Source organism: Leucopleurus acutus, assembly GCF_964270905.1.
Source record: "Leucopleurus acutus genome assembly, chromosome: 2".
NCBI classification, from domain to species: Eukaryota; Metazoa; Chordata; class Mammalia; order Artiodactyla; family Delphinidae; genus Leucopleurus; species Leucopleurus acutus.
In genome coordinates, this window is record NC_139143.1 from 155603749 (window position 1) to 155629605 (window position 25857).

At 51.4% G+C, this 25857-nt stretch overlaps 1 protein-coding gene across 5 annotated transcripts in view; it reads right to left on the reverse strand.

Moving 5' to 3' along the window:
- Window positions 1-5082: 5082 nt before the first annotated feature.
- The window catches only part of MAST2 (microtubule associated serine/threonine kinase 2), a gene marked incomplete at both ends in the record, with an annotated part of 203511 nt that continues 182736 nt past the window's right edge, over window positions 5083-25857 (reverse strand). For 4 of the 5 annotated variants that reach the window (XM_082833895.1, XM_082833897.1, XM_082833894.1 and 1 more), the window contains 20 exons: window positions 5083-6611; window positions 6926-7119; window positions 7256-7392; window positions 7852-7974; window positions 8187-8413; window positions 9052-9249; window positions 9355-9638; window positions 9842-9996; window positions 10353-10462; window positions 10636-10758; window positions 11018-11119; window positions 11692-11857; window positions 12610-12742; window positions 14625-14763; window positions 15744-15952; window positions 16412-16497; window positions 16765-16826; window positions 17662-17794; window positions 20073-20174; window positions 24511-24720. In XM_082833895.1, coding sequence (XP_082690021.1) covers window positions 5083-6611; window positions 6926-7119; window positions 7256-7392; window positions 7852-7974; window positions 8187-8413; window positions 9052-9249; window positions 9355-9638; window positions 9842-9996; window positions 10353-10462; window positions 10636-10758; window positions 11018-11119; window positions 11692-11857; window positions 12610-12742; window positions 14625-14763; window positions 15744-15952; window positions 16412-16497; window positions 16765-16826; window positions 17662-17794; window positions 20073-20174; window positions 24511-24720 — 4422 coding nt within the window. The remainder of the gene's footprint in view (window positions 6612-6925; window positions 7120-7255; window positions 7393-7851; window positions 7975-8186; window positions 8414-9051; window positions 9250-9354; window positions 9639-9841; window positions 9997-10352; window positions 10463-10635; window positions 10759-11017; window positions 11120-11691; window positions 11858-12609; window positions 12743-14624; window positions 14764-15743; window positions 15953-16411; window positions 16498-16764; window positions 16827-17661; window positions 17795-20072; window positions 20175-24510; window positions 24721-25857) is intronic. The other variant, XM_082833898.1, reaches the window with a different exon arrangement.

The following is a 25857-nucleotide window of genomic DNA, read 5'->3' on the forward strand; positions in this document are numbered from 1 at the left end:
CAACCTTGTTTCCTTACAAACTCCAGCATGTGACTTTGGTGCCCTATTGTTACTCGTGAAAAACCTATTCTTCTGTTGTCTTTGGTGTAGTCAAAAAAATTCATGTAGTTACGTAAAAATATCAGATTTACAAGGAAGCCAACTGTATGTCTTGTGTTGGGACAATTCATAATGTAGTTCCTAGACCACTTTTGCAAATTGTTCTTGTCACCAGGTGTGTTCAGACATTGCTGTGCAGTTGTGGGGGAGGGTGGGGGGAAGGTGAGGGGAGATACTTTTTGGTCTTTTTGTTTTTTACCTTCCCCAAGTGGGGACAGTCTGGCCAACTTGCTCCAGTAATACAATAAAGACATTGCAATAAAGCACCTTTTTGTTCTCATGCTGTGGAGGGGTGGGCTGGGCGCGCGGGCAAAAGGAAGAGGACTGGGGTATTGAAAAACCCCGAAGCTCCCAGACCTTCTCCGCCGTGGCACCAAAAAATCAAGATCAGCCCTGGGGTTGAATTGGGGTTACCAGAGGCTCTCTTCTTCCCCTGAAGAGGAAGTCAAGCCTGTCAGGCATGATGCCAGAATCCTGTCCACCAACACAGCACACAGGGAGACTCAGAAACTAACCCTGATAAAGTTAAACGTGAGAGCCCTTTTGTCCTCACCCCATTCTTATCAGAAAGGCCACTTAATTGATTCTTAATACCTGTCTCTGCCCAGCAGTGTGTTTGCATGCTTTTTTGTGGGGGCAGGGGTGTGGGCTGTCTTAGTCTGCCTGTCCTCTTGTTGCCCCCGGCCATCACCCTCTTTGTTGAGGTTCCTACATGTTGGGAACATAATCAGCAAACATGTGACCAGCACTGTGGGCAAAGGGCACCGCAGTTCTCATCCTTGTCACTCAGGCCCCCCTCACCTGTGTACTGAATTACAAATCAGACTGAAGGGCAATAATCTATTGTTCTAAATGACCTTGCCAACGTCCTTCCTCCCCACTGCACTTAGCTACATAGCACCCTCAAGGCCACTGCTAGGAACCACGGATGATTTCCCCTAATTCCGAGAGCTTTTCCCACCCTCGGCATGGGATGCTCAAACTCCTATCTATCTCCAGCCCAGTCCTCTCTTCTGAACTCCACCTGCTGGCGGGATATCTCAAATGGGGCCTTGGGTGTCCCACAGGACTGCAAACTTTTTGTCTACTTAATGAGTAAACATATGCTTGGCTGTGAATTCCCTTACCTTCCCACCACCAAACCTATAACTGGTCTGCATCCACATAACTCCTCTCCCTCTCACCTGTCAAATTACAAAAGGTAGCCCTCCTCCAACTATAAGCTAGTCTCTCCAGCCCAGTCCTCTCTTCTGAACTCCGCCTGCTGGCGGGATATCTCAAATGGGGCCTTGGGTGTCCCACAGGACTGCAAACTTTTTGTCTACTTAATGAGTAAACATATGCTTGGCTGTGAATTCCCTTACCTTCCCACCACCAAACCTATAACTGGTCTGCATCCACGTAACTCCTCTCCCTCTCACCTGTCAAATTACAAAAGGTAGCCCTCCTCCAACTATAAGCTAGTCTCTCCACGTGTATTTTGGATCCTATTTTCTCCCATCTTCTCAGGAATCTCCTGTGAGTTCTCTGTTGTTTCCTCTCAACTGGATGATCCATTTAAACGTGGTTGGCTGTCTCTCACTCCACTTGCTCAGTCTCTACTCAATCCTTTATCTCTTCAGAGCCTAACCTTTTTAAAAAAACATCTAAGTTTGTCTTTATTTCTTCACCTCCTCAAGCTTTTCAGTACGGGTCCCACCACTACCTGAAATTGCTCTCCTTGATGTCTTAGGTAACCAGCATTGTGACTACTCTGTGAAAAACTCTGCCATTGACTCCATGATCATCTCGTTTTCCTCCTGCATCTCTGACTGTTCCTTTTAATTCTCCTGGACTCTAAGTCTCCTGGGCTCCTCTGGTCACCTCACTTATGCCTTTTTCCCTGGCAGTTTTATCCACATCCATGAATTCACCTACCATCTCTAGGCCAATTATACCCATCGTTGTTTCTCCTGCCCAGACGTATGTTGTGAGGTACCTCACATGCAACGTATTGAACGCAGGGTCACCACGTAGCCCTGGTTCTTTCATTATTTCATATTTCAGTGAATGGAAATACATAATTCATCTGGTTATATAGGTCAGGAATGTAGTCATCATCTTTGATACCTTTGCTTTGTGTCTACATAAAACCCACCACCAACCCATATCAATTTTACTTTCTAAATAGCAAAGATACCCAACTTTTCTCTCCAACTTCACTGTTTCACTATCTCTAACAATACTGGAAGGCCTCCCTTTTATCATTCTTGCCCCCTCAAATTCATTTTCATTATAGCAACCAGAGTCATCGTTTCAAAATAGAAATCTGGGGAATTCCCTGGTGGTCCAGTGGTTAGGACTCGGACTTGCGCTGCCAGGGCCCAGGTTCAATCCTTGGTCGGGGAACTAAAAACAACAAAAAAAACTAAACTCAAAACAAAACAAACACCAAAAAGGGCCTCCCCCGTGGCACAGTGGTTAAGAATCTGCCTGCCAATGCAGGGGACACGGGTTCGATCCCTGGTCCGGGAAGATTCCACACGCCACGGAGCAACTACACCCGTGCGCCACAACTACTGAGCCTGCGTTCTATAGCCCGCGAGCCACAACTACTGAGCCCGTGTGCTACAACTACTGAAGCCACGTGCCTAGAGCCCATGCTCCGCAACAAGAGAAGCCACAGCAATAAGGAGCCTGTGCACCACAATGAAGAGTAGGCTGCTCGCCGCAACTAGAGAAAGCCCACACAGCAACAAAGACCCAACACAGCCAAAAAATTAAAAACAAAAAAACACCCAAATCTGAACTTGCGTAAAACCATTAAATAACTTTCAATTGCTCTTATGGTAAATCACAAAATTCTTAAAATCATCTGGCTTCTCCCAAGTTCAGGATCTCATCCCCTACTTCAGTTACTCTTCATTTGGCTCCCTCCACTCAGCTAACCCCAGTGGCTTGGACCTTTTCCTTTTTCCTTCTGCACATGTCCTCTGTACAATCCCTATCTTCTCCTATGGCTTTAATTACCACCTATTGGCTGATGGCTGCCAGAGCTATGCGTCCAGCTCCCTACACTTCCCCTCCGTCTGGGGACACCTCCTCATTGTTGCCATCCTAGTTTAGACCGCCACAAGGGGTCACTACATCATTTTCTCTCTGGTCGGCTTACTCCACTTGAGCCTCTCTACACTGCGGCCAGTGATCTTCCTAAAACCTAAATCTGATTATACCACTCCCAGAATTACCTTCCAGAAGCTCCTCACTCCTCAGGCTAATCGAGCAGTGTTTCTCAAGGGGAGCACCACTGGCACTTGGGGCAGCTGCCCTAAGCAATACAGGATGCTTAGCATCTCTGTGCCTACTCTTCGCAAACCCCTTCCGTCCCATTTCCAACTGCCCCAGGGGGGCAGTTCCTCCCTCCCAGGAACTGCTGCAAGATGTGCCCGCACCTCCCCCTTTACCTATGGTATGGTGCTTCTAACCAGATCCTGACCTACATGGGGGGCTGCCCCAGGCAACTAGTTACCTGTGTTCCCAGTGTCCCGTAAAGGCTGTCCAAGGATCTGCCGTCAGTGAATGACTGAAGGAAGGAGGAAGGGAGGTTCAAGAGGGGCCTGGAAGGCTGAGGGGACAGACATCTGCCACCACAGGCAGGGTGCGCCATCTGGCGGCCACAGCCTTCCGGACGCAGGGTGACGAGCAGCTGCAGGATGCATGTCGCGCCCAGCCAGTACCCAGAGGCATTTTCCTGTCTCTAGGCCTCTTGATGCCTCTCCTTCTGACCTAGGCACTGGATTACAGAACAGTCAGTGCAAGACAGCAGTTTGGCGAGTGAGTCCTGCATCACCATGGAGGCCCTCTACCACAGCCCTGCCTCCTGTCCCTGGGGTACCATCTCCCGACTCCTCCAATGGTCCCACAGCTGTCCTCCCCCTTCCTTCCACACCACCCACCCACTCACCAACTGCAGTCCTACCTACTGGGGGCTGCTCACGTCAGCAATGTCCATATCCAGTGCTAAGGCCTACCTGAGAACAGCCCAAGAAGGGCTGACTGGCTGCAGACATTAAGGGTTTATGACTAAATACGGAAGGCAGTTTCTCTATTTCACCTGGCCGCTCAGCATTTTACCAAGTAAGCTCTCCTTCCATTTAAAATCTCTTTACTTTTGGATTTTATGACTCTTCCTTGATGTCTTCTTTCTTTGCCTTAAATGCTAGTGCATTACTACTGATACATTGATGGCTCTCAGATTTCTAACTTCAGTCTAGATTTCCCTACTGAGTTCCAGACCCATGCACCCAAACTTCTGGATGTCCCACAAGTACCTCAAATTAAATATATCCCAAGTTCAACTCTTCACCTCCCTCTACCTCTTTTTCTCATTTACTGGCTAAGAGCACTCCAAATTAGGAGATAAATGTGGGTTCTAGAGTCAAGAGAGTCTAGATTCTAATCCTAGCCCTGCCCAGAGCTGTATGATCTTGCTCACGTTAATGTCTGAAAACCTGAGTTCCCTTCTCTATAAAGCAGGAATATTACTTGCTACATGGCCTTCTCTGGTTCTCCATCTCCTACAGAAAGTCTAAACTCCTAGAAGACTCTTAGATATGGCCCTTGCCTAACTCACTAGACCCATTTCCAGTCTGAATTACTTTCAGCTCTTTGAGTATGCCAGGTGTACGCCAAGTGCCGTACCCTTTGTCTGGACATTCTTTCTCACACTAATCCCCACTCTTCTAACCTAGCAAACTACTACCTATCATCTGTCCTCCATCTGTCCTCCAGGTTTGAGCTCAGATGCCCTAGTCTCTGGGAAGGCTAGCTGGCTTAGGCACCCTCCCACAACCGTGTCTCATTCATCACTACATTCTCAGCAGCAACACAGGACCTTAAGTTACATTTGTATTGACTGAAGGAAAGAAGAAAGCCAAAGACATAAAGATAGTTTCCAAGAGCGTGTATTACACAGGACTGAGTGCAAGAAATGGCAAACAACCTCTATGTTTGCTTTAAAAGCTCATCGGGTGCCAAGGCCAAGTCCTGATGCTTCTGAGGGCCCCCTGGGTCTCGGCCCTTCTGGAGCAGGCTGGGCCCAGGCTCCTGGGTGAGGGGGCAGCTTTTGCATGGAATGTCCTGCCTCCTGTCACCTGAGGCATCAGGCACTTTGGTGATACCCGGGGCTGGCTCCTCTTCCTCTCTTTGTGTACACTCAGGCTCCCATAGCCAGCTCTGGCTGGGAACCTCACAAGGTAGATGGGCCAGCCCAGGGGCACTGGGTGGCCATGACTTCCCCTCCTGTCTGGGAGACAAGTTTGCAGGGTGGACTGGAGTTGTAGTTTCCAAATCCTGAGAGCTAGTCAGCCCATCTTCCATTGTTGCCTTTCTGGTTGGGGATGCCCTGTCAGGGTCTTCAGCAATGAATTTCCAGGACCACAGGCCCAGCTCTCCGGAGGTGGAGGCAGTGGAGCAACTGGCGGGGATGAGTCCTGAAGAGCTCGGACAAAGTGCTGTTAGTGCCTGGGTGTGGAGGTGCTGGGCCTTCCAGCAGCCTTCAGGGGGGATGGGGTCTGTGGGTCCAGCCCTACCCAGGTTGGGAGCTGATGACGAGGAGCTGGCAGCCTCTTCAAAGGCTTGTAGGATCCCAAGCCTCTTCTGGGGGACACTAGGGCCTTCCGTTCTGGGAGATCCCAGTGTGACCCCTGTCAATAGGCCTGGGACCACCGGGCCCTGGCTCCTGGGATCCCTGGGCAAGAAGGCGTCCTCTTCCTCACCCTCTCCTGCTCCTGCTCCTGTGAGGAGTGGATCCTGGCCCACTTCTGGGTTAGGTACCAAGCTTGGCTCCTGTACACCTTGGCTGTTCTCAGGCCCCTCATCAGTGTCATCTTCTGAAGAGTCAACCTCCCGGATGGCTTCCTGCTTCTGCAGCGACTCTCGCCGTTCAGCCCGGTCCTGGCGGAGGGTTCCTAGGGCCCGTGAGGGAGCAGCCTGCAGCACCCCTTTCCCTGGCAGCGCCCCCTTACCAGACAGCACACTCCTGGTCCCAACTACCTCCAGAGGGCTGACTTCCCTGGGTGGCAATTCCTTCTTTAGCTCAGGGTAGGGCAGGTCGAGACTATGTTTTCGAGAAGTGGCTAGCTTCTTCTCGGAAGCAGCAAGTGCAGCCGCCAGTTTCTCAGCTGACTGCACCCTCTTAAGTAGTGGTGAGCGGGGTGACTCCGCACTCCTGGGTCGTGAGAGTTGCCGGCCTAGGGGAGGCGACACGTGAAGCTTGGTAGGGAAGGCCTGGGCTCCGTGGCCAGAGAGGGGTGATGGGGAACGCTGGGGTGAAGCTGCTGGTGGCGGAGAAGGGGTGTGGGCCAGTGGTGACAGTGGGATGCTGCCTGCTGACTTGCGCCGTGGAGAGCGGTACTGGCGTTGGAGCTTGGGCGCCAAACCGTGGAGGGAGCTGGGCCGTGTGTGCCCAGAGCCGGCTGGAGAACTGGGCACGCTGGAGCTGGGGGAGCTGCTCTGTGATGAATTTCCCCCCACTTTACACAGACAGACAGACAAACAGAGAGACACACACACAGAGGCAGAGCAGTTAGCTCTTGGAAGTGACTGAGGGGCAAAACAGGGCTTAGGCCTGGAATGTCCCAGGATCATCAAGGTTACTCCACCAGTGAACCAGAGCCCAGGCTACAGAAATGAAGTCACCCTCCACCTCTGTCACCTCCTCCCCAAGACTGCCAGATCTTAAGGGGGTGGGTTGGATGAGAGCTTCAGAGTGGGATGAGTGGGAAGCACAGAGGGCCCAGGACTCTGCTACCTCCCAGGGGCTGTCTCTGCAACCAGCCCTTCATACCTGAATGCACAGCTTCAGGGGTCACCCTGTAGCCCTGAGTGGGAGATCGGGGAGAAAGGCTGTGGCTGTGTGTGGGAGAACCTGGCCCACTCTCCCCTGATGACAAAGAGCGGTTAAGGGAAGAAAGGCTGCGGCTGGTGTGGAGTAGGGATGCCTGCTTCGTGATCTTCCGGAACAGGGAGCTCCTTTTTCTGCTGCAGAGACAGGGGTCAGAGGCTGTCTGAGTTGGTGCCCAGGGCACAGCACACACTGGGCCAAGGGCCAGGGTCCCCAGCACACACTAGCACCTAGGTGGCTGAGAGCAGATCCCCTGGGCTAAGTCTGGCTCACCTTTCTTGCCCATCCTTGCCCCGGCTCCGCTTGCTCCTTCGGGCCATCTTGGCCTTGTAGCTGTCCTTCCGAGCTGGCCCCACTTTAATGGATGTGTTCTCCAGGGGAGTTGTTGAAATAGACACCTTGTTTCCACTCTGGGGATCAGAGCATGAGCCTAGGCTAAGGCCGTGGCTGTGTTCCTGCCCCTGCCCCTGCCCCTCCCCCTCCCGCTGGGTACGGCTGTCCCACGGCTTGAGCTTCTGCCCCTGCATCACCACGTCTGAGCCAGGGACCACCTTCCTTCTTCACAGATTAGGAAATGGCTCCACTGGAGCCCAAGTAGTTTGGGGTTGGGAAGATAAGAGAAGAGGCTCACATGCCCTGTCCTCCAGTCCTACCCACAGCTCAGCAGGATCCCTGCCTTGGTCAATGAGGGTGTCGCCTTCCAGTGAAAACCCTTTGCTATGTCCACACCCAAGTTCCGTGTGTATGTGCATCTGTCCTCAGTGTCAGGTATGTGTGCGCCCAACTCTCCCACTCCCCCACGGCCAGTCACAGACTCATAAGGCTGGAGTCATTCAGGGACCGCAGCAGGCGGCACACCCAGCACTGACCTTCAGGATCAGCTCCACCACCTCTGTATGCACCAGCCCGTGCACAGGCTCCCCGTTGACGTGTGTGATGAGGTCCCCCTGACGGAGCCCCGCCTCACTGGCTGGACCTCCGTCCTCCACGTGCTGTCCCGGGGAGAGAACAGTCCTCAGCCTGGAGCCTGAGCATGAAGGGTGGGGCCTAGCTCTGCTCATCGAGCTGAGACCCCTACCCCCCACTCTTTGACCCCTGAGGGTAATGTGGGCGTGGACAGAAGCAGGGACAGACAGGCCCTAGCAAGGGGAAGGAAGAAGAGTGATGAAGCTGGGAGACAACAGGTCTGGATGGTCAGACGTACCCACACCATGTGGTGCACGGTGTAGACGTCTGAGTCACCCATGTAGACACGGATGGCCCGCAGGGTGAAGCCATACTTCTTGCCGGCGCGGTGGATGATGATGGGGGGCCTTGAGCTGCTGAGGGCTGGCAGGAAGTCCCTGCTTGGAGAAGAGTCCCTGGACGATGGGTTGGATGACTGGGAATGCGGGGACATGGGGCTGGCCAGTGGAGAGCAGGTGTGGTGCTCTGGAGAAGGAGAAGCCGGGACTTAGTGCGTCCATGCTCAAGCCCGGCCCCTGTCTGGGCTGTTGATCCCACACAGCTCCAGTCACAGAGCCTGCCCCCAGCCAGGTATGTCTTCCCCGCAACCTCTGAGCAGCAAAGCGCCTTCGTGTGCCCAGACCCTCGCAGACCCCAGGAGGTGACGGGCTCGCATTTACTGAGTGCTTACTTATATGCATTAGGGACCACAGAAGCTCTTCATACATACTTGAACGTCACAATTACCCTATGAGTTACCATCATTAACATCCACATTTTTTGATGAGGAACTTGAGGCTCAGAGGGATTAAGCACCTTCTTCAAGATCAAGAGCCCTTCAGTGATGGAACCAGGATCTGCATGAGCCTCTGCCTCAGAGCCTGCGCTCATTACACGGTGCTATCTGCCTTCTGGAACACGCACACCCCCCCCCAGACCAACGCACACCTTCAGAGACCCCTGCTCTCTTAACAAAGGGGCCACAGTGACACACAGCCTCTCGGATCCCTGCTCCTCGACACACAGAACACAGACACACCTGCTGGGTGCACACCCCAGCCACGGGCCCACAGAGGTTCCAAGGCCCTCCTATGAGTTTTATCTTCACTCCCCGGGGGCCTCACCCGCAGGAATGAGGAGGGACAGGGCTGTGGCTGAGGCGGACTTGATCACTTTGTTGATGGGGCGAGCAGTGCGCTTTTCTATAGAGTCCCCAGAGAGCAGCCGGTGGCGGGCCCTGCGCACCGCCAGGTCGCTGATGGCCTTGGCTGTGGCTCCCTCAGCCCGCTGTGGGGTCCCGCGGCCTCCTCGAGTCTCCATGGCTGTGGACCAAGTGACCAGTGAGACCTGCAGTGCAGCGGAGCCTCCCCTCCTGGCCCCCTGCCGCATCCCCAGCCCAGGCCCTCTGGCCAGCCGCTGGGCCACACCTGGACTAGAAGCGCTGCTCTGGCCAAGAGGCTCCTCACCCAGCTTCAGCCGCCGTTCCGCTGGCCGTTCAGGGGAAGGCCCGGATCCCCCCTCTGCAGACGGGGGTGTCAGGAGCCAGGCACCCTCCTGCTGCTGCCTCCGAGGGGGGCCGCCAGCCTCCTCAGTGCCCTCAGGGAAGCGAGGCACGTCCAGGAGGCCCGAGCAGTGGCGGCGCACTGTGAGGGGAGGGCTGGAGTCGCTCTCCGTGTGGGATGACTCAGACACTGACAGCCGCTTCCGTAATCTGTGAGACACAAGGCCTAGGGTGAGGTGGCCCCAGCGGCCTCCCTCCTCCAGCCCAGGCTTCCTCTGGGGCTCGTGTCACAGAACCTCTCTCCAGGAGCCATCTTCTCGAAGGCCCCTCACCACACCACATGCCTCCCCACCATCCGTGACCACCAGCGGATGGCTGTGCTGCCCACCCCTGGGCGAGCTCTGGGTGCTCACATCTCAGGGGAGCCGATCACCCAGCTCCGCTCTCGGCCCCTCAGCCCCGCCAGGCCGTCCGAGCGGTCCTCCTTTTCCTCGCTCAGGCTGCGCTTGGTGGGGGGCGGCATCCGGCGCTCCTCGAGCAGCGAGAGCCTCTCCATGCTGCTGTACACCTGTGGGCACAGGAGACCTGCCGGGACGCCCAACGACCACACCTCCCAAGGAGCGAAGAGGATTCTCAGCGCCTGAAGCCCAGGAATTCGAGCCAGTTCTCCTCTTCCCTCCCCCATATATACCAGATGAGTATTCGAGGAAACAGCTATTCCACTGGTCTGACCTGGCCGCACCCTGGCATCTCATATGTCAGGGCCCTGAGCAGATCTAGAGGCATCTGTCACATGCAGGCCCAGACCTTGCCCGCTCTTTTCCCAGAGATAGCCCATCCCCTCCTCCCCAGGTGTGCCCCAGGGATGTCCCTCAATAGGTCCTCTTCTCCCAGTTCTCCAGTCTGGGCCCACCACAGTCGCACCTTGCTGAACCTTGGAGAGCAGGAAGAGAACTGGCGAATCTCAAGGTAGCCATCCTCACTCACTTCCTCCTCGTCCTCTGAGTCTATGTGGTGGTATCGCTCCGAGCGGGCTGGGACACACAGAACAGTGCCTTTCAGAGGCCATGGTGGTGGCCTCCTTTAACCCTATCGGATCTCAGGAGGGCCTGGAGAAGTTGCTCCTGATACCAAGTTCACGGTGCACAGGTGTTTCTGGGCACACAGGTAGGATCCCTGCTCCTCCCCGTCCCACCAGTGGCCTTACTGTCAAAGTAGCTGGTATCATCCTCTGACTCCAGCTGAGGAATAAATTCCGCCTTCTGACGAAGAAGTCCGGTCCAGTCCAGACCAATAAAGAACGGGTGCTGCTTCACCTCATAGGCACTGCCTGTGGACAGGGATGGCGTGGGCAAGGGGCTGGGGTGAGCTGTGTGGAGTCCAGGTCAGCACGTCCGGTGAGAACCTAGGCCTCGAAAGGCTGGGCCTGGAGGCCTCAGCTCCAGCACCTTCCTCTTCCGCCCACAGGGAGCAGGGCAGAGGTTCAGGATCCAGGGGCACCGCCCACACCTGAAGCCTGAACCTCCCAGTTATATGGAATCAGCCCTACTCCTCCGAGTGCTGAGAAAGGTTAGTGGGGCCTGTCCCACCTGTACCCAGTCTCTCCAGAGGGTTCTGGTGGAGCAGTTTTGAGGTGAGATCCTGGGCGTCCGGTGGCAGCGCATCATCCCCCTCGGGCCACACAATCTCATCTGAAGAGTCATTGGGTGTGACAAGGAAAGGAGTGGGTTAGAGGAGTCTCAGAAGTCGTGGGCAGAGTGGGGAGATGGAGAAGAGGGTCCTGTGATAGGATACGTGTGGGGAGACATAAAGGGCCCAGCCCAGAGCCCTGAAAGCTTTGCCTGGGACCCACTTCCTTTAAGTTGTACAGGTTCCTGTCCTTCTAGGGGAGCCTCCCACATCCTAGACCATGGCTTGCTCTTTGGTCCAGGGTGGCCACTGCAAAGCAGTGGTCTGATCTCCAGCTCACCCTGCCTTTACACTCCAGACACATGTACACTCACACACACACAGAACTCACACTCACGGGGTATGCACAGACACAACACAGGTACACCCATGCACTCATGTGGGACCAGGCACACAATCAGAACAAGCGCTAGGTGACACACAGAGTCTGCATGTGCACATATCTGAGGCAAGCATACCAAACACACACACATGAACACAGAACAAGAACTCGTAAGCCTCGCAGATGCATGTGTAAGTCATATCTGTGGATCCAGATTCTGTCCCCTTGGTGGGCCAGGGGGATGGTACCTACCACTGATCACTTGCCCAAAGAGCTCCTCTGGAGTGTCTCCGAAGAAAGGGACGCAGCCCACCAGGAACTCATACAGGATTATGCCCATGGCCCACCAGTCCACTGGTTTCCCATAGCCCTGACGCAGGATCACCTCAGGGGCAATGTATTCCGGGGTCCCGCATACCTGGGCACAAAGAAGTCGGGCTGGCTCAGCATGCAGAGACAGTGCATTGGCATGGCGGCCGGATGGGCTGGGGTGCTCCCACTTCTGGAGCAGCAAGTCTCTGAATGAAGACTCAGCTCACTCTGGTTAATGAGCAGGAGCAATAGGAGCCCCAGCGTACCAGGGGTGGAGCTGTTGGTGGGGTGAGTTTATATATTTTCCTAATTAACCGAAACATCTAGTTCTAGCCTGGAACCACCACTCCTTTTTGGCATGTGGTACCCACAATTGGTCTCTGCCCTCCAGCCTCCAGAGAACAGACACTGCAGTCATATGACTCCTACAGGGACGAACATTCATAACCTGTAATGTCAAATCAGGAAACGCCCCGCGGCTACTCTCAGGATGCAGCCCAGTGGAAACTTGGAGCTGTGTTCCATGGACACAGGCGCCAGGAGAGCTTTGCTCTTTACTGAGGCTAGAAGTCTCAGGACTGACCTCTTATCAGTCTCTGAGAGTGTCAATGGTTATGTGACCTATCTTCTTCAAACCCTGAGGTGGAAGATGATTTTGGATTTTATATCCATGTGATTCTCATGGGCCACCTTATTTTCCAAATGTGCTGCCTATCTCAATGGCTCCCTGGAACCAAAAGGTGGAAAAGACAGGAGCTCTCAGTCTTAACATCTAGCTGCAAGGTAAGCATGTGGCCTCCAGTCCTTACTCTGAGGCCTGGATTCAACCCCCAAGGTCTCAAGCATCCTTCTTATTACCTGCTTGTCCAGGAACTCGCGAGTATCCTTTTCAATGTGGCCCTCGTACAAGTTTGTGGTCAGACTCATGAGGCCGATTTTAGAAAGGCCAAAGTCCGTGAGCTTGATGTGCCCCATGGATGTGATCAGCAGGCTGGGAAACCAGAGAAACAAAAGTCTGAAGTTACTTCCTGGCCTTCCAAGATGGCTGGTTTTAGTACATGCCCAATTTTCCCACTCAGGCGTCTACTGTGGGACATAAGCAGGGCAGCTTCATCAGGGAGACAGGCAGCTGTGAAAGAATAAATAGCTCTGGTCGTATGAGCACTGTACTCTGCACAAGCAGCTAACCTGCCTTTTGCCCATTCCCCCAATTCACTTTTGTTTACGGCCCTCAACTGTATTCTACGCTGAGGGCAAGTATCAGCCAGCTGAGAAACAGACTTTCTTCCACCAGCGATCAGCCTCACCCTAAGGCTCCAGCCATTCCCAGTCTCCACTCCTGACCTCAGTGGCTCACAACACCCGAGTCAGGGAGAGGGCAAAGGGGCACAATGATCTCATTCCACGTCCACGGCTAGTTTTAGGAGGGCTGGTTGGGAGGAACTAGAAGTAAGATCTCACAGAGAACTGTCTCTTCCTCTTCACACACTCTGCCTGAGCCATTTTGTGCCAAAGGCTTCACCCTACTACCCCTTTATTCCCAAATCTGTATCTCTGGCCCTGACTTTTTTTTTTTTTTTTTTTTGGCCCTGACTTCTTTCATGAGCTCCATGCCTAAAAACTGCCCAGATGTCCTATAGGCACAGGAACTCAACCTGTCCAAAACAAGGTCATGCCTCCTAACTGGTCCTCTTCTCAGTGAAAAGCAGTAGTTTCTGTTACCTACTGAGCTCTGTGGTAAGTGCTTTAGCAATTATTTATCAAAATATTCTGGCTCATGAAAGGTCTTACAGAGTAACTAACACAACAAAGGTAGGTATTATTATCCCCAAAAGGAGGAACACAAGGCTCAGAGAGGTTTAATTAACAGACCCGGAGTTCAGAGAGTTAACGAGCTCTATGAACTTAGGTCTGTCTAATGTCAAAGCTGCTTTCCACTACAGAGGCTTACCACCACCAGCACCAAGGTGGAAATCTGGAAGATATCCCAGACTCCTGCTCTCTCACCCCAGCCTTATCATTTCCTTTCCACTTCCCAACACTATCCCTCTCTTCTCCATCCTGACTCTGTTCCAGTGCAGGCACTGTTGTTTGGGGCCTAGACTACTGCCATGGTCTCATCACCTCTTTCCATGGGCAGTGATCTTCCTAAACCTAAATCAGAGTCTGAGTGTGACACTCTGTCACCCTGTGGTTAACAGGCCCTTCAGAGACTCTCAAGGACCCTTTAAAATTAAACCCAAACTTAACAAAAGGCCCCTTGATGATCCAATCCCTGCCCCTCTCTCTAGCTTCCTCTCTTACTACTCTGACCAACTAACAATCTCAGCTTCAGCCATACTGTACTCTTTGAAGTTCCTGAATGGGACCCGTCCCCACACCTGTGCGTGCCTTTGCAAATCCTGCTCCCCAGCTTGAGAAACCTCCTGCCACCTTCGCCCACCTGACTAATACCTTCTAAGAAGCAGCCTATACAAAGATATTTCTGCCACCCACACTAGATTTAAGCTCTACAGGCCAGGGACTAGAATACAGTGCTTGGCACAGAGCAGGTGTCAGTAAATGTCAGGACACTTGCTTAGCCATCTGCTACATGTGTGGATCCTTTTGTTCCTGCTTGGTTTCTTGAGTGGAGCTCCTCAGTGATTCTTTGATGTCACCAAAGCCTTACGGTGCCCCTGCCAGACCTTGCTGGCAATGTTCTTTGCATTTGGGGTAGTCAGGGGCTAGAGGACCAAGCCTAGATGGACACCCACATGAGCAGTGTTTCCTAGCAGCCATTTGGGATAGATTCAAACGTGCTGTGTCTGCGTTCATTTATCTAGAGACCCAAGAGGGACACCCTAAACAAGGGACTTGGAGAGTGGGCATACTTGTCAGGCTTGAGGTCACGGTGCACGATGCCATAGTTGTGTAAGTACTCCAGGGCTAGCACAGTTTCCGCAAAGTACAGGCGCACCATATCCACAGGCAGGGCCCCGATGTTCTTCAGCAGAGTGGCACAGTCTCCTCCTGCAACAAGCCCAGGCCACCATGAAGGATGGGTCCAGTGCCCTGCTCCAGATGGTCTCAGAGGCCCCAGAGTAGATAGTGTCACAGAATACCCTGGTGCCAGAGACTGTGATTCTAACCCCTCTGCTGCTGGCATGGGTGGGAGAGTGTGGAGGGGAGCAGGAGGTAAGACGAGTCGGCCAGTGGCTGTCAAGGCCATCGTTCAGGACAAAGAGGGAAGGAACCCAGGCCTCTAGGCCTGTAAGCTGACTCGTTGGGACAGGACTAAGTTATTTTAGGATGAGACTTCAGCATTTGTCCATTTATTTCCTTCCTGTTGGCTCTCCTTTAGTTTTTGAGTAAAGTAACACTGTAAACTCCCAGCACCTACCCAAAGAATGAAAAGTGGAGTTTTGTTCAGCTTCAACTTCAAGACTTAGGCAAAATATCTTTGGAAGCTGTACGCAGCCCTGACGAAGGGAGAGGGAAGGCCACTGGCAAAGCGGCTGCCCCCTCCAGAGCTGTGCCCCATGATGCTCTCCTACATCATCCCCAGAGTATTTTGTGGGGTCCTAAGGGGCATCCCCTTCAAACACCATCCGCAAGGGCAGTGGCTTTCCTCTCCTCTGAGGGCCCAGATGCAATCCTCCCAGCATCCGACCCTGGGCTTTGGTGGCTCTGCTACCCCCTTTGTTCCTGCCAGGTGCCAGCAGGTCTGCCAGGCTGTGCAGGCTTTGTAGCTGTGGGGCTGATACATCCTGTCCCGACATGGGCAGCCTCATGGCAGCTACTGCTCCAGAAGCCTCTCCCTGGGAGGGGCACGACACCTTGTGCCCACCATGGCCAAATGGTCTCTGAGATCCTAAGGCAGAAACCAAGGCCAAAGAGAGGTTGGGAAGCTGGGCCCTGAAACTTCACGCCTACACAAGCTGTTGGTCCCTGCTCAGGGCTGTCTCAGATTATGCCGTGGCCCCCAAGCCAGGCCACCTTTTCCCCAGTACCTTCAACATACTCCATCACCATGCACAGGTGGCGCTTGGTCTCAAAGGAGCAGAACATGCTGACCACAAAGGGGTTCTCAGCAAAAGTCAGTATGTCACGCTCCACAAAGGCCTGCTGGATCTGGTTCCGTAGGATCAGGTTCTGCTTGTTGATCTTCTTCACGGCAAAGCGCTGCCGGGTGGACTTGTGCCGCACCAGGAATACGGCCCTGGAAACAAAGCCCATCCGTACCCCAAGGCCCTCAGCCCCTGAGCTGTGCTCTCCTCCACTGCGAGCTTGGGTGGTCAAACTGCTTCCTCTCACACCTTATCAATGCACAGAACAAAGGAGCAGGGGGCGCTTATCAATGAGAAGGATCTGAGCACCTGCCCAGGGAGCTCTTCAATTTCCTGATATACCAAGACCTGAGGACACAGCTCAACCCCTCCTCAGAGCTCAGTGAGAGCAGAAGTGCCGCCAAGAGGAGAGGGACTCTTTCCTGGGAAAGGAACCACACTCAGGTATCAGAGGAAACTGGGCTCTTGCCTCTCCTGGAGGCTTCGGGGAGGGACAGGTCCATCCTGAGGCATCTGGTGCTCAGAGGATTAGGCATCATTCACTTCCGGAAGGAAGAGCCCCAGGGCTGACTTAGCTCCAGTCCCGGCCACACCCTGACCCCTGCCTTTACCCATAGGCGCCATTGCTGATGAGCTTAATGGTTTCGAAGTCCTCTTCAGAGGGTGTCTTTTTAGATGTCAGAGATGCCCCACGGCCCTGGAAGACATGGGAAAGGGCAGGAGCCAGGAATGCTTCTCAGAGCTCACATCTGGGGGGAAGCTGCAGCCCCAGCATCTGCTCAGCTCTTAGCCCTGCCATGGCCTCCTGCCCATTCTTCCCCAGGAACTGAATGACCTCTCAGACAGTGTAAGCGATCACCCACTCCGCCATCCCTCCTTCAGACAGTCTCTTAGAGAGAATTCACAGCCCTTTGCTTCACAGGGCCCCGGGTCCAGGATTGAGGCAGGAGCTCAGGGTCTTTACCTCGACTGAATCATCTGTCTCTGGAGTGTCAGGACTGTCATAGCTGCTCAACTGGGCCATTTCTAGAAACAAAGCAAGGACACAAGAGAAAAGTGTGCGTGGCAATGTCAAGACATCTCAGCAGTCCATTCACATCACACGACAGATGCATGTAGGGAAGGCATTAATGCTTCCTGCATCAGGCTGGGAGGCGGTCCTGTGGCTCTATCCTTAGTGCAGTCACAGCTTTTAGACTTGTTTGTCAAATAATATTGCCACCCCTATTTCTAGAAGTCCAGTACCATTCAAAAGGCCTGGCAAATTCTACAAAGCTTCCCTCAAACTTGGGACAATGCCTGAAAACAGGGCCCAAAGCTGGGCTGTCTGATAGCTGGCCCCCATCCTGCTGGTCAAGACTCTGCTTTGCCAGATGAGGTTGGGAAGCAGGAAAGGCAGGAGTGGGACAACTAGAGACTAGGGATTCGGAAGCCCATGGTTCAGGAGGGGCTCAGTGTGAAGGCCCAGAGAATGGCATTATCTTCTGAAGCCCTGAGTTGGGACCACCCCAAAGACACAGGAGGACTTGTGAGGTGGCAGCAGGAGAGGCAAGCATGCAGAAGAGGTGACCATTTTTGAAAATGTGATTGTGGCCCTCTGTGATGACCTTTTGATCTTAGGCTCTAAATCCAACGCAGGTGGGCCCAAGGCAATCCAGCTTGGGTTATATAAGGCAGATGTGGACAATCCTGAAGGAGGGGCTGTTTTATGACAGAGAACACAGAGTTTTTCCTATAGCCCTCGGGCCTCTGATGCTGTGTTGTGTCCCTGTCCAACTAAGCTTCTTCTCCAAGTGGCTTCCCTGCTGTTAGAGCTTGTAGGCTGTGTGGCCTCTTTGCAGCCACCAGGCCGCATGCTCACCCTCTAGGGGATCCCGTGTGAGGCCCAGTTGGCTAACGATGTAGCGGGGAATGTCACATTTAATCCCTTGTCCCTCTTTGGCGTGGCCCTCAGCTGCTTCTAACAGGTGGTAGAACTCTTCAGGGTCAAACTCCTGTACCGGGGAGAGAGGTAGTCAGTGGTGAGGGCTACAAAAGCAGGCTGCTGGTCTCTTTGGTTTTACGGCATATACCCAGAGTAGGATGACAGGAAGACTTCCTCTTTGTGATGGACACCCCTACCCCTGAATCCCAAGAAACATCATGATTCAGGAACCAATGGGGACAAAGCTGTCTTACAGGTCACCTCCAGATTGGACATCCTAAGCGTTTGCTGTCTTTACAGCAATAAGAACCAGAGCATTTGGTTTCCAGAGAGCTCTGCCTATTCGCCTGGTCCAAAGCCTTGTGCCAGCCGGACACGGCACTGTCAGGTGTGTTCCCACACCCAGTGAAGAGGGGCAGTCCTGGCACACCTTCAATCACGCTTCACAGCCCTGGCGGTGCACACACATGCCTTCAGACATCTACTGAGCAAACCCCTGTGTGCTGGGGGCTGGAGAGCCTTGTGGACACAGCACAGAAGTCCTTGTCTGCCTGGAGCACATAATAACGAGGGCCCCATTGACTGAGTGCCTACTAAGTGCCAGTATGGGCGAAACCCTGGAGACAGCTCTGTGACCTTGGTGAGGAAATCAAGGCTCACAGAGATGCACAGACTTGACCATGACCACAGAGGTAGGAAGAAAGAGAAAATCAGCACGCAAACCCAGGCCTAACTCCAAGCCCCTGTTTAACCATGGACTTCATGTCCTTGAGGGAGAGGCCTCTGTTCACCACGACCCCAGCCTCCACTACTTTCTTTACCTCTGGTCTCACGGGTTTGGAGAACTCTACCACTACCTATGTGGATACAATCTAACCCAGACTGGAAGTCCTTTTACCTTCTTCTTCATCCTCAGTCCCTGTCTAGTCAGAATGTCTACTTCAGAAACCCGCCTCTACCCAACTCTTCTGCTCTGTCCTCCCACCACTGTCCTAGTTCTGGGCGCTCCTCTCCGTCACATGAACGGCTTTAAGTGCCTCTGCAAGGTTGTCCCTGGCTCATCCTGCCTTCTCTTCCAATTCACTATCCATGTTGCAGCCAGCGTCATCTTTCTTAGGAGTAAATCTGATGGAGTGTTACTCAGAAGTAAATAGGAACCAATTACTGATACATGCAATAACATGTATGACTCTCAAAAACATTATGCTGAGTGAAAGAAGTCAGAACATACTATATGATTTAATTTATATGAAACTGTACAAAAGGCAAACTTATCCATAGTGAAAGAGCAGATAAGTGGTTGCCTGGAGTGGGAGGTAAGATGGGCAGGGGAAAGGGACTGATTGCAAAGGAGCACAAGGGAATTTGCTAAGACGGGAGAAATGTTTTCCATCTTAACTGTGGCAGTGATTAGACAGGTGTATATTTGTTAAAACTCATTGAACTGTATACTCAAATGGGATATATTTGATTGTATGTAAATTATACCTCTATAAAATTAGTTTAAAAAAGTAAATCTGACCATGTCATATTCTTACCTAAACTTTCTGATGGCTCCAAGTAGCCTTAAGGATAAATGCAAACTCCGGAGCCAAGAACCCAACACTCTCCATGGTCCTGTCATGGCCCACCTCCCAGTTTATCCCTCACCAACACTTCAGACACACCCTGTACTCCATCAAATGCCTTTTCTGAGGGCTCTCCCCTGGCAAACTCATAATTATCCTGCAAGTAGCTGACTAAGCTTCACATTCCCCAGGGAGCCTTCACTGAATGTCCATCTCTGTTCATCCCAAGGAGGACTAGAGCACTTCCTTCCCCATGTCCCCGTTGCACCTTGTACTTCCCTTGGCTGCAAACTTCTTCCAGTATCATAATTATTATTTGCATGTCTCCATGCCTCATACTTAAGGCACTAAAAGACGAAATCTAACTCTACTGCAGAGGAGGCATCGTAGGATCAGGGACCCTGCTTTACTTACGCCTGTATCTCCAGTGTCTAGAATGACGCAGGTACTCAGTAGTGTCACTGAATGATCAAATGAAGGGTGGACTCAACTTGTGCAAACGAAACTGGCCTGTGCTCCTCACCCCCAGGGTCCCCATTGACCTGGGGCCTGCTCAGTGTGGGCTGGGCAGACGAGCACCCCTCCCTGCCACACTTCTCAGGAGCAACCACTTTTCCTCACAGGGACTTGCTTGCGTGTCATATTTAAACAAGGATTTCAGCAGCAGAAATGGCAGTGGGTACCCCCACAGTTCTGCTGTTAGCAGAATACTTCCTCTACAGCCCCCGTTCCCTCCCCTCCAGCCACCCACCCCCCCCAACCTCCCGAGAGCCCACTCACCAGGCATTCCAGGAGACGAGCAGGGCGGGCAATGACAATCATCAGTTTTTTCACCAGCTGCATCACAAAAGCCACTTCTGAACTCTCTGAGCGCTCATGAGCCTGTAGAGAAGACAAAGGATACTTAAGCAATCCACCGGCCCAACATGGCTGAGTGAAGCAGGACTGGGCTGGGCAGAGCCTACTCTGCCAGAGGGTACAGAGGGTGTACCCTCTGTAGTACAGAGGGTGCTGCAAAGTAAAGACCTTAGAGAGGGCCAGTGGGCCGTGATGAGGGGGGACAGGCTGCTCACCAGGAACCACATGAGCTGAGGAACACTACATGACGCCGAGGAATGTCACAAAGACACGCAGCTTTACCTGCTGCTCCATCCAGCAGGCTTCACTTACCCTCCAGACCCCAGCTCAAGATGTAACTCCCAATGGAGCCTTCACTGATGCTCACTTTCCACCACAGACAGACTGTAAGGAATAGAAAGACCTCAAAGCAGGAGAGTGATGTGACCAGAAGGGATTTTAGAGAGATCTCTTTGGCTGTAGTGTGGATGGTGCACTAAGGAGGGCAAGCCTAAAAGCAGGGAAACCCACCAGCAGGCTACTGCAACAGTGCAGATGAAAAAGGCATAATAAGCCAAGGCAGTAAGAATGGAGGGAAATGGACAGACTGGGCCATCTCCGAGCAGCCCTGAGGGGTGGAAGAGGCAGGAACAGATGGGAAGATGTACAACGACAATTTTACGGAAATTCCATTGAACCCATAAATGAAATAGACAGTATAAAAAAATACACAGTTTAGGTGAGGATAGGTAGAGAACATATTCCCTTTGGTTTTAAAGAGAAAGCAGGTAGGTGGAAAAGTTCTGCTTCGGACTTGGAAAGTTTGAGGTACCTATACTAGATACTTTCGTAGGCATTGGCTCAGCCCCAGAGACTCTCCCTTCTTGGAAACTGCTCTGACTCCTGGAGCCACATTTGTCTGGTGTGGCTGCACTTTCCCTCCCACCTCCGATAGCTGACCAGAGTGGACTACTTTCCTAGGAACTTACTTTTTTTGATTTTTTTTTAATTTTTGGCCGTACCATGCAGCATGCAAGATCTTTGTTCCCTGACCAGGGACTGAACCCATGCCCCCTGCACTGGGAGCACGGAGTCTTAACCACTGGACTACCAGTGAAGTCCCCCCACCCCGCTTTTTCTTTTACATTTTTTTTTTCCCCTAGGAACTTAAAAATGGGTGGAACGACAACCATTAATATCAGCATGACAGAACTGTATAATTCGCTCTTGGGTGAAAAGGATGACCATACCTACCAAAGAGAGAGAAACAGAGCTGAGAGAAGGAAGACGAATGGTTCCTGGGCTTTCCACAGGCTCTCGTTTCTGGTTCTGGTCCCTTCTTAAGGCCTGGTTGCATTCCTGTCTTCAATTCTCTAAGATACCCTTTCAATCTTTATAATTAGTTTCCCTTTCCTGCATAAACTGCTCTGAGTTGGTTCTCTACCACTTGCAACAAAGAATACTAACCGATGTGGAAAGTACGGTGGAGGAGTCCAATCAGCAGCTGGGGCCACTGATCCGGAGCTCAGAAGAACAGTGGGGAGCAAAGGCCCATTAGCAGATGGATGACAACTGAAGACACAGGAGCTGACAGGGCCGATCAGAGAGTGAAGAAAGGAGAATGAGGAGCACGGATGCTCAGGAAGGTGCCCCTCGAAACACCAGCATTTAAGAAAACTTGTGAAGGGGCAGCAAGACCACAAGACTGGAGAGAACAGTGTCATGACAACTGGGGAGGAGAAAAGATCAAAGAGAGGTATTCACTGTGGAAACCTCTGTAGACAGGTGAAGGAAGGTGAGGACTGAGAGAGGTCACAGCATTTGGCAACCGGCCAGTTAGTTCTTTGGTGACTTTTGCCTGAAATGTTTCAGTGGAATAATGGGAAGGGAAAGTAGAAGGCAAGAGACTGAATAGTGAACAGGTTGTAAGGAAAGAAATACAAGCAAATGAAGACCATTAAAAAAAACTGGTTATGCAATGAAAAGAGAGGCTGGGCACTTGATGAAATCTTGTTCATTCTTTTAACACGCAGCTCAAATATCAACTTTGTGAAGCCTCATCTAAGTCCCCTGCACACACACACACACACACACACACACACACACACACACACACACACACACGAAGAACAAGAAGTAACAGCTCCTTTTTCTATGTTTTCCTAGCTGTTTGCTCACAGCACATGGTACTAGCATGTTGTTTTATAATTAATTGTCTGTCTCTACAGGTACACTGTAGGGCCTTGTAAGTAGACAGGCTGTGTCGCCTAGCACAGGTGCCTCTTATATAGCAGATGTCAATGCTTACTGACTAAGTATTTGCAAGTGTATTGACTAAGTATTTGCAAGTGTATAGGCTCTGGAATAAGTAACCTGGGTTTGGGTGCTAGCTCTGCTACTCAAGAAATGAGTTACCTTGGGCTAACTTGGCCCTTTTAAGGTTTGGTTTCCTCATCTGCATATTTAGAGAATAATAATAATACCTTCCTTACAATGTTATTATGAAGATTAAATTAGACAATGTAGTGCCTAGCAAATTCATCTACCAGGGTTTCCCTGCAGACATCCTTCACTCTAGTCATGCCAAACTACTTTACCTGCAATTCCTGAAATGAACCAAGTTCCTCCACACCTCTGAAAGGTTGTTTATACTGCTTTCTAGATCCAGTGAACTCCTACCTACTCATTGAGACTCAGCTTTTCCTGAACTCTCCATGCAGAGTCAGCACATCCTCCTCTGTGCTCAGAACTGATCTCTGTTTAGTGCTCATCAATCACACTTACTATAATAAACAAAAGTGAGATACTTCATATAGAGCACTCAGTGTGGTGTCTGGCATACAGTATACTTCGATAATTGACAGCTATTATTTTTACTGTAATACATATTGATGGGTCTGTAAACCCCAGTCAACAGCAAATTCCTTGAGCCAGAACCGGCACTGAACTTCTTCTCTGCATTCCCAGGGCCTAGCAAATGAGAGAACATATGAATGCACGGGCTCCATGTTCAGTGCTCTTCCCACTGCCAGAGGCAATGCATCTGGGAAATACCTGAAGGTTTTGGGCAAAGCTCTGGCTTGAGCATTTCAGAAGATCCATCTTAGATGTACAAGCAACCCTGGAAGTCACTCTAGTTGATTTATCTGATGCCTCAATCCCTGATTCCTACGTATTGTCGGAGAACTGTTAGAAAGTTATTCTTGAACAGAAACAAACAGCCGCCAGTGATGTTTCATGGGACTTCAGCTTTTTAAACTCATATTTCTGCAATGTTTAAATTTAAGTATTACTTTTGAAATCAGAAAAAGACATTTTTGTAGAAGGAAGAACTTTTTCATCTATTAAATCAAAACCTTTCTTACTGTAACTCTTGTCCACTGGGCAAGTATGCCTTTTAGGGGACAGAGAAGCTGCCACATATTACATATGATAAAACTCCCATTATTTGACAGCACTAATCGTGACCATCTTTAGTCATCCTTTCTCTAGATTAAACTGTTTCCTAAATTAAAAAAACAAACAAACAACTTCCTGCTCCTAATTTCTGGACTAACACACCGGAGTCCTTTGAGCCCATTAGCCTGGGCTCTCAGCTCAGTTGGTCCTACAAAAGCATGAAGGCACACGTCTGGAGGTAACAGGGGTCTGGACTGGGAAATATTCTAGTGACATGAAGAGCCCCGAAGAGACAGCACATCTCCCCTCCCCTAAGCTGTACTAATGGTGTGATATGGGCAACTGTAGTCTGAGTGGGAAGGCGTCCGATCACCCTATCAGAGAGGCAGAGAGGAAAGCGAAGAGCGGAGCACGAAGCAGCGAGAAGAACTCAATGGGCTCTGGATTACTTTGCCCAGAGACTTTTTACACTGGGGAGGATCAGGTCTCTAAACACATCAGTCCCTGCTGGAGAACTTCTGCTACGCAAACAGAATATCAGCAAACGGATAAACCCATGGTGCCGTCCTCGGGACTGTTTTTCCTCGACTGAGGAGAAGCAGTCTCAAGGTTCTGCTTACACCAGTATGTCTACCAAAAGAGAGCCCACTACAGCCACTAGGACCTCTTTTTGGCTCTGGGTTACAAATCTCCTAGGCAAATATTTATGAACACTACGTTGGAGCCTCGGGAAGAGTAATTGGTATTAGAAAAGGAAAGGAATCACAGCACTGAGTTCTGACACCGAACAGGCTTCTCGGAGAAATGTAGGGGACTGAGGAGGAACCAAAGCCCAGCAGCAGCAGCACATGTGGGGTGCGTCCCACATACCAGCAGGGAGGTGGCAAGCAGGCTGGGAACACCATGACTGCCTTCATCTTAGCTTGGGACTAAAAACCACTACTATACGGATTCACCAGAGTTGCAGAACAAGGACACTCACATCTTGCAGAAGCTTCTCTAAATTCTCTTGAAGTTCATAGAAGTAGTGTGAGGTAATGAGGCCACTCCGAGATTTATCCAGGCAGTCTCGGGCCATCTCAATCACCTGATGATGAATAAAGCTCAAGGTTCCGTCTGCCAAGGGCAACACGTTGTCTGGAGTGTTGGAGGAAATGAACTCTGCTAGATGCTCTTCCATTTGTGCGGTGGCCTGCAAATCAAAGCAGGACAAGTGACTCTTCCCTTCTGATCCAGCTCGGCCGGAGCTAAGCCTGAAGGGCCTGGTCAGAGCCTAAGGATGGGTTCTGTGATCCTGGTTTCCTGATGTTGCATTTGGGGAACCTGATGACTGGAGACGTGAAACGTCACCTTCAAGTCAAGTCAAAACATTACAGTCAAGGCCCTCTCTCACCTGGCCTTGTCCACCTCCCCACTCCTTGAACGGCACATTCTCTTGCTCTAAGGACACTGAGGTTCTGTTGTTCCTTTATCATGCTATCTCATGCCTTTGTCCATTTATGCTGTTCCCTGTGTGTAGCTTTTTCACCTGCCAAGCCTGCCTGGCAAACTCCTACTACTCCTTCTAATCTCAGTTCAAGCATCACCTTTCCTCTGGGAAGTCTTTGATTCCTCCAGGAAAACTAGGGTTTCCTTTCCTCTGTGCTTCCACTGGACCTCCCAACTGTATAAACTTGGAGTGTGGACACTCCTGGTTTCTAAATCTTTCTCCAGACTGGGAACTTCTTCAAGTCAGTGGGAGTTTGATTTATCTCAGGATCCTCTTACTTGAAGTTAGGACCCAACCGAGCTAAGCAGATGTTCAGAGAGTGTTTACTGAAGGTGTGAACCTGCCTGCTCACGGACCTGGATCCCCAGCAGAGCGGCATGAGGTCTGGCTCAGAAGCCTCTTGGGGACCTAACTGCACAGGAATGTCAAAATGACAAATATACATCAGCTAACAAGTTCCTAGCTGCCTATCTAGGGCTTGGCTTTCTTTCCTTTGCCACCAGGTGGTGATTTCTGATTTTCAGTGTGTGTTTAAGTGGGTGTTTGTATATGTATATATATGTGTGTGTATATATATACACACACACACAAACACACACACACATATTTATGGTGTAGCGATGTGGTAGGGAGAGAGGGAGAGGAGGGGAGGTGAAAGAGAAGAGGGAATGGAAGGAATCTTAACATGCTTTTTCTAACACGAGTTCATCTTACATACAAACGTGCAATGCTAGGATAACAATACAACACCTAATACACAAGGAGGAAGAGGAGGAGGAAACACGCGAGGTGCATTTCTAAACACTATACACACCCAAACTTTTTTATGAAGAAGCAAGG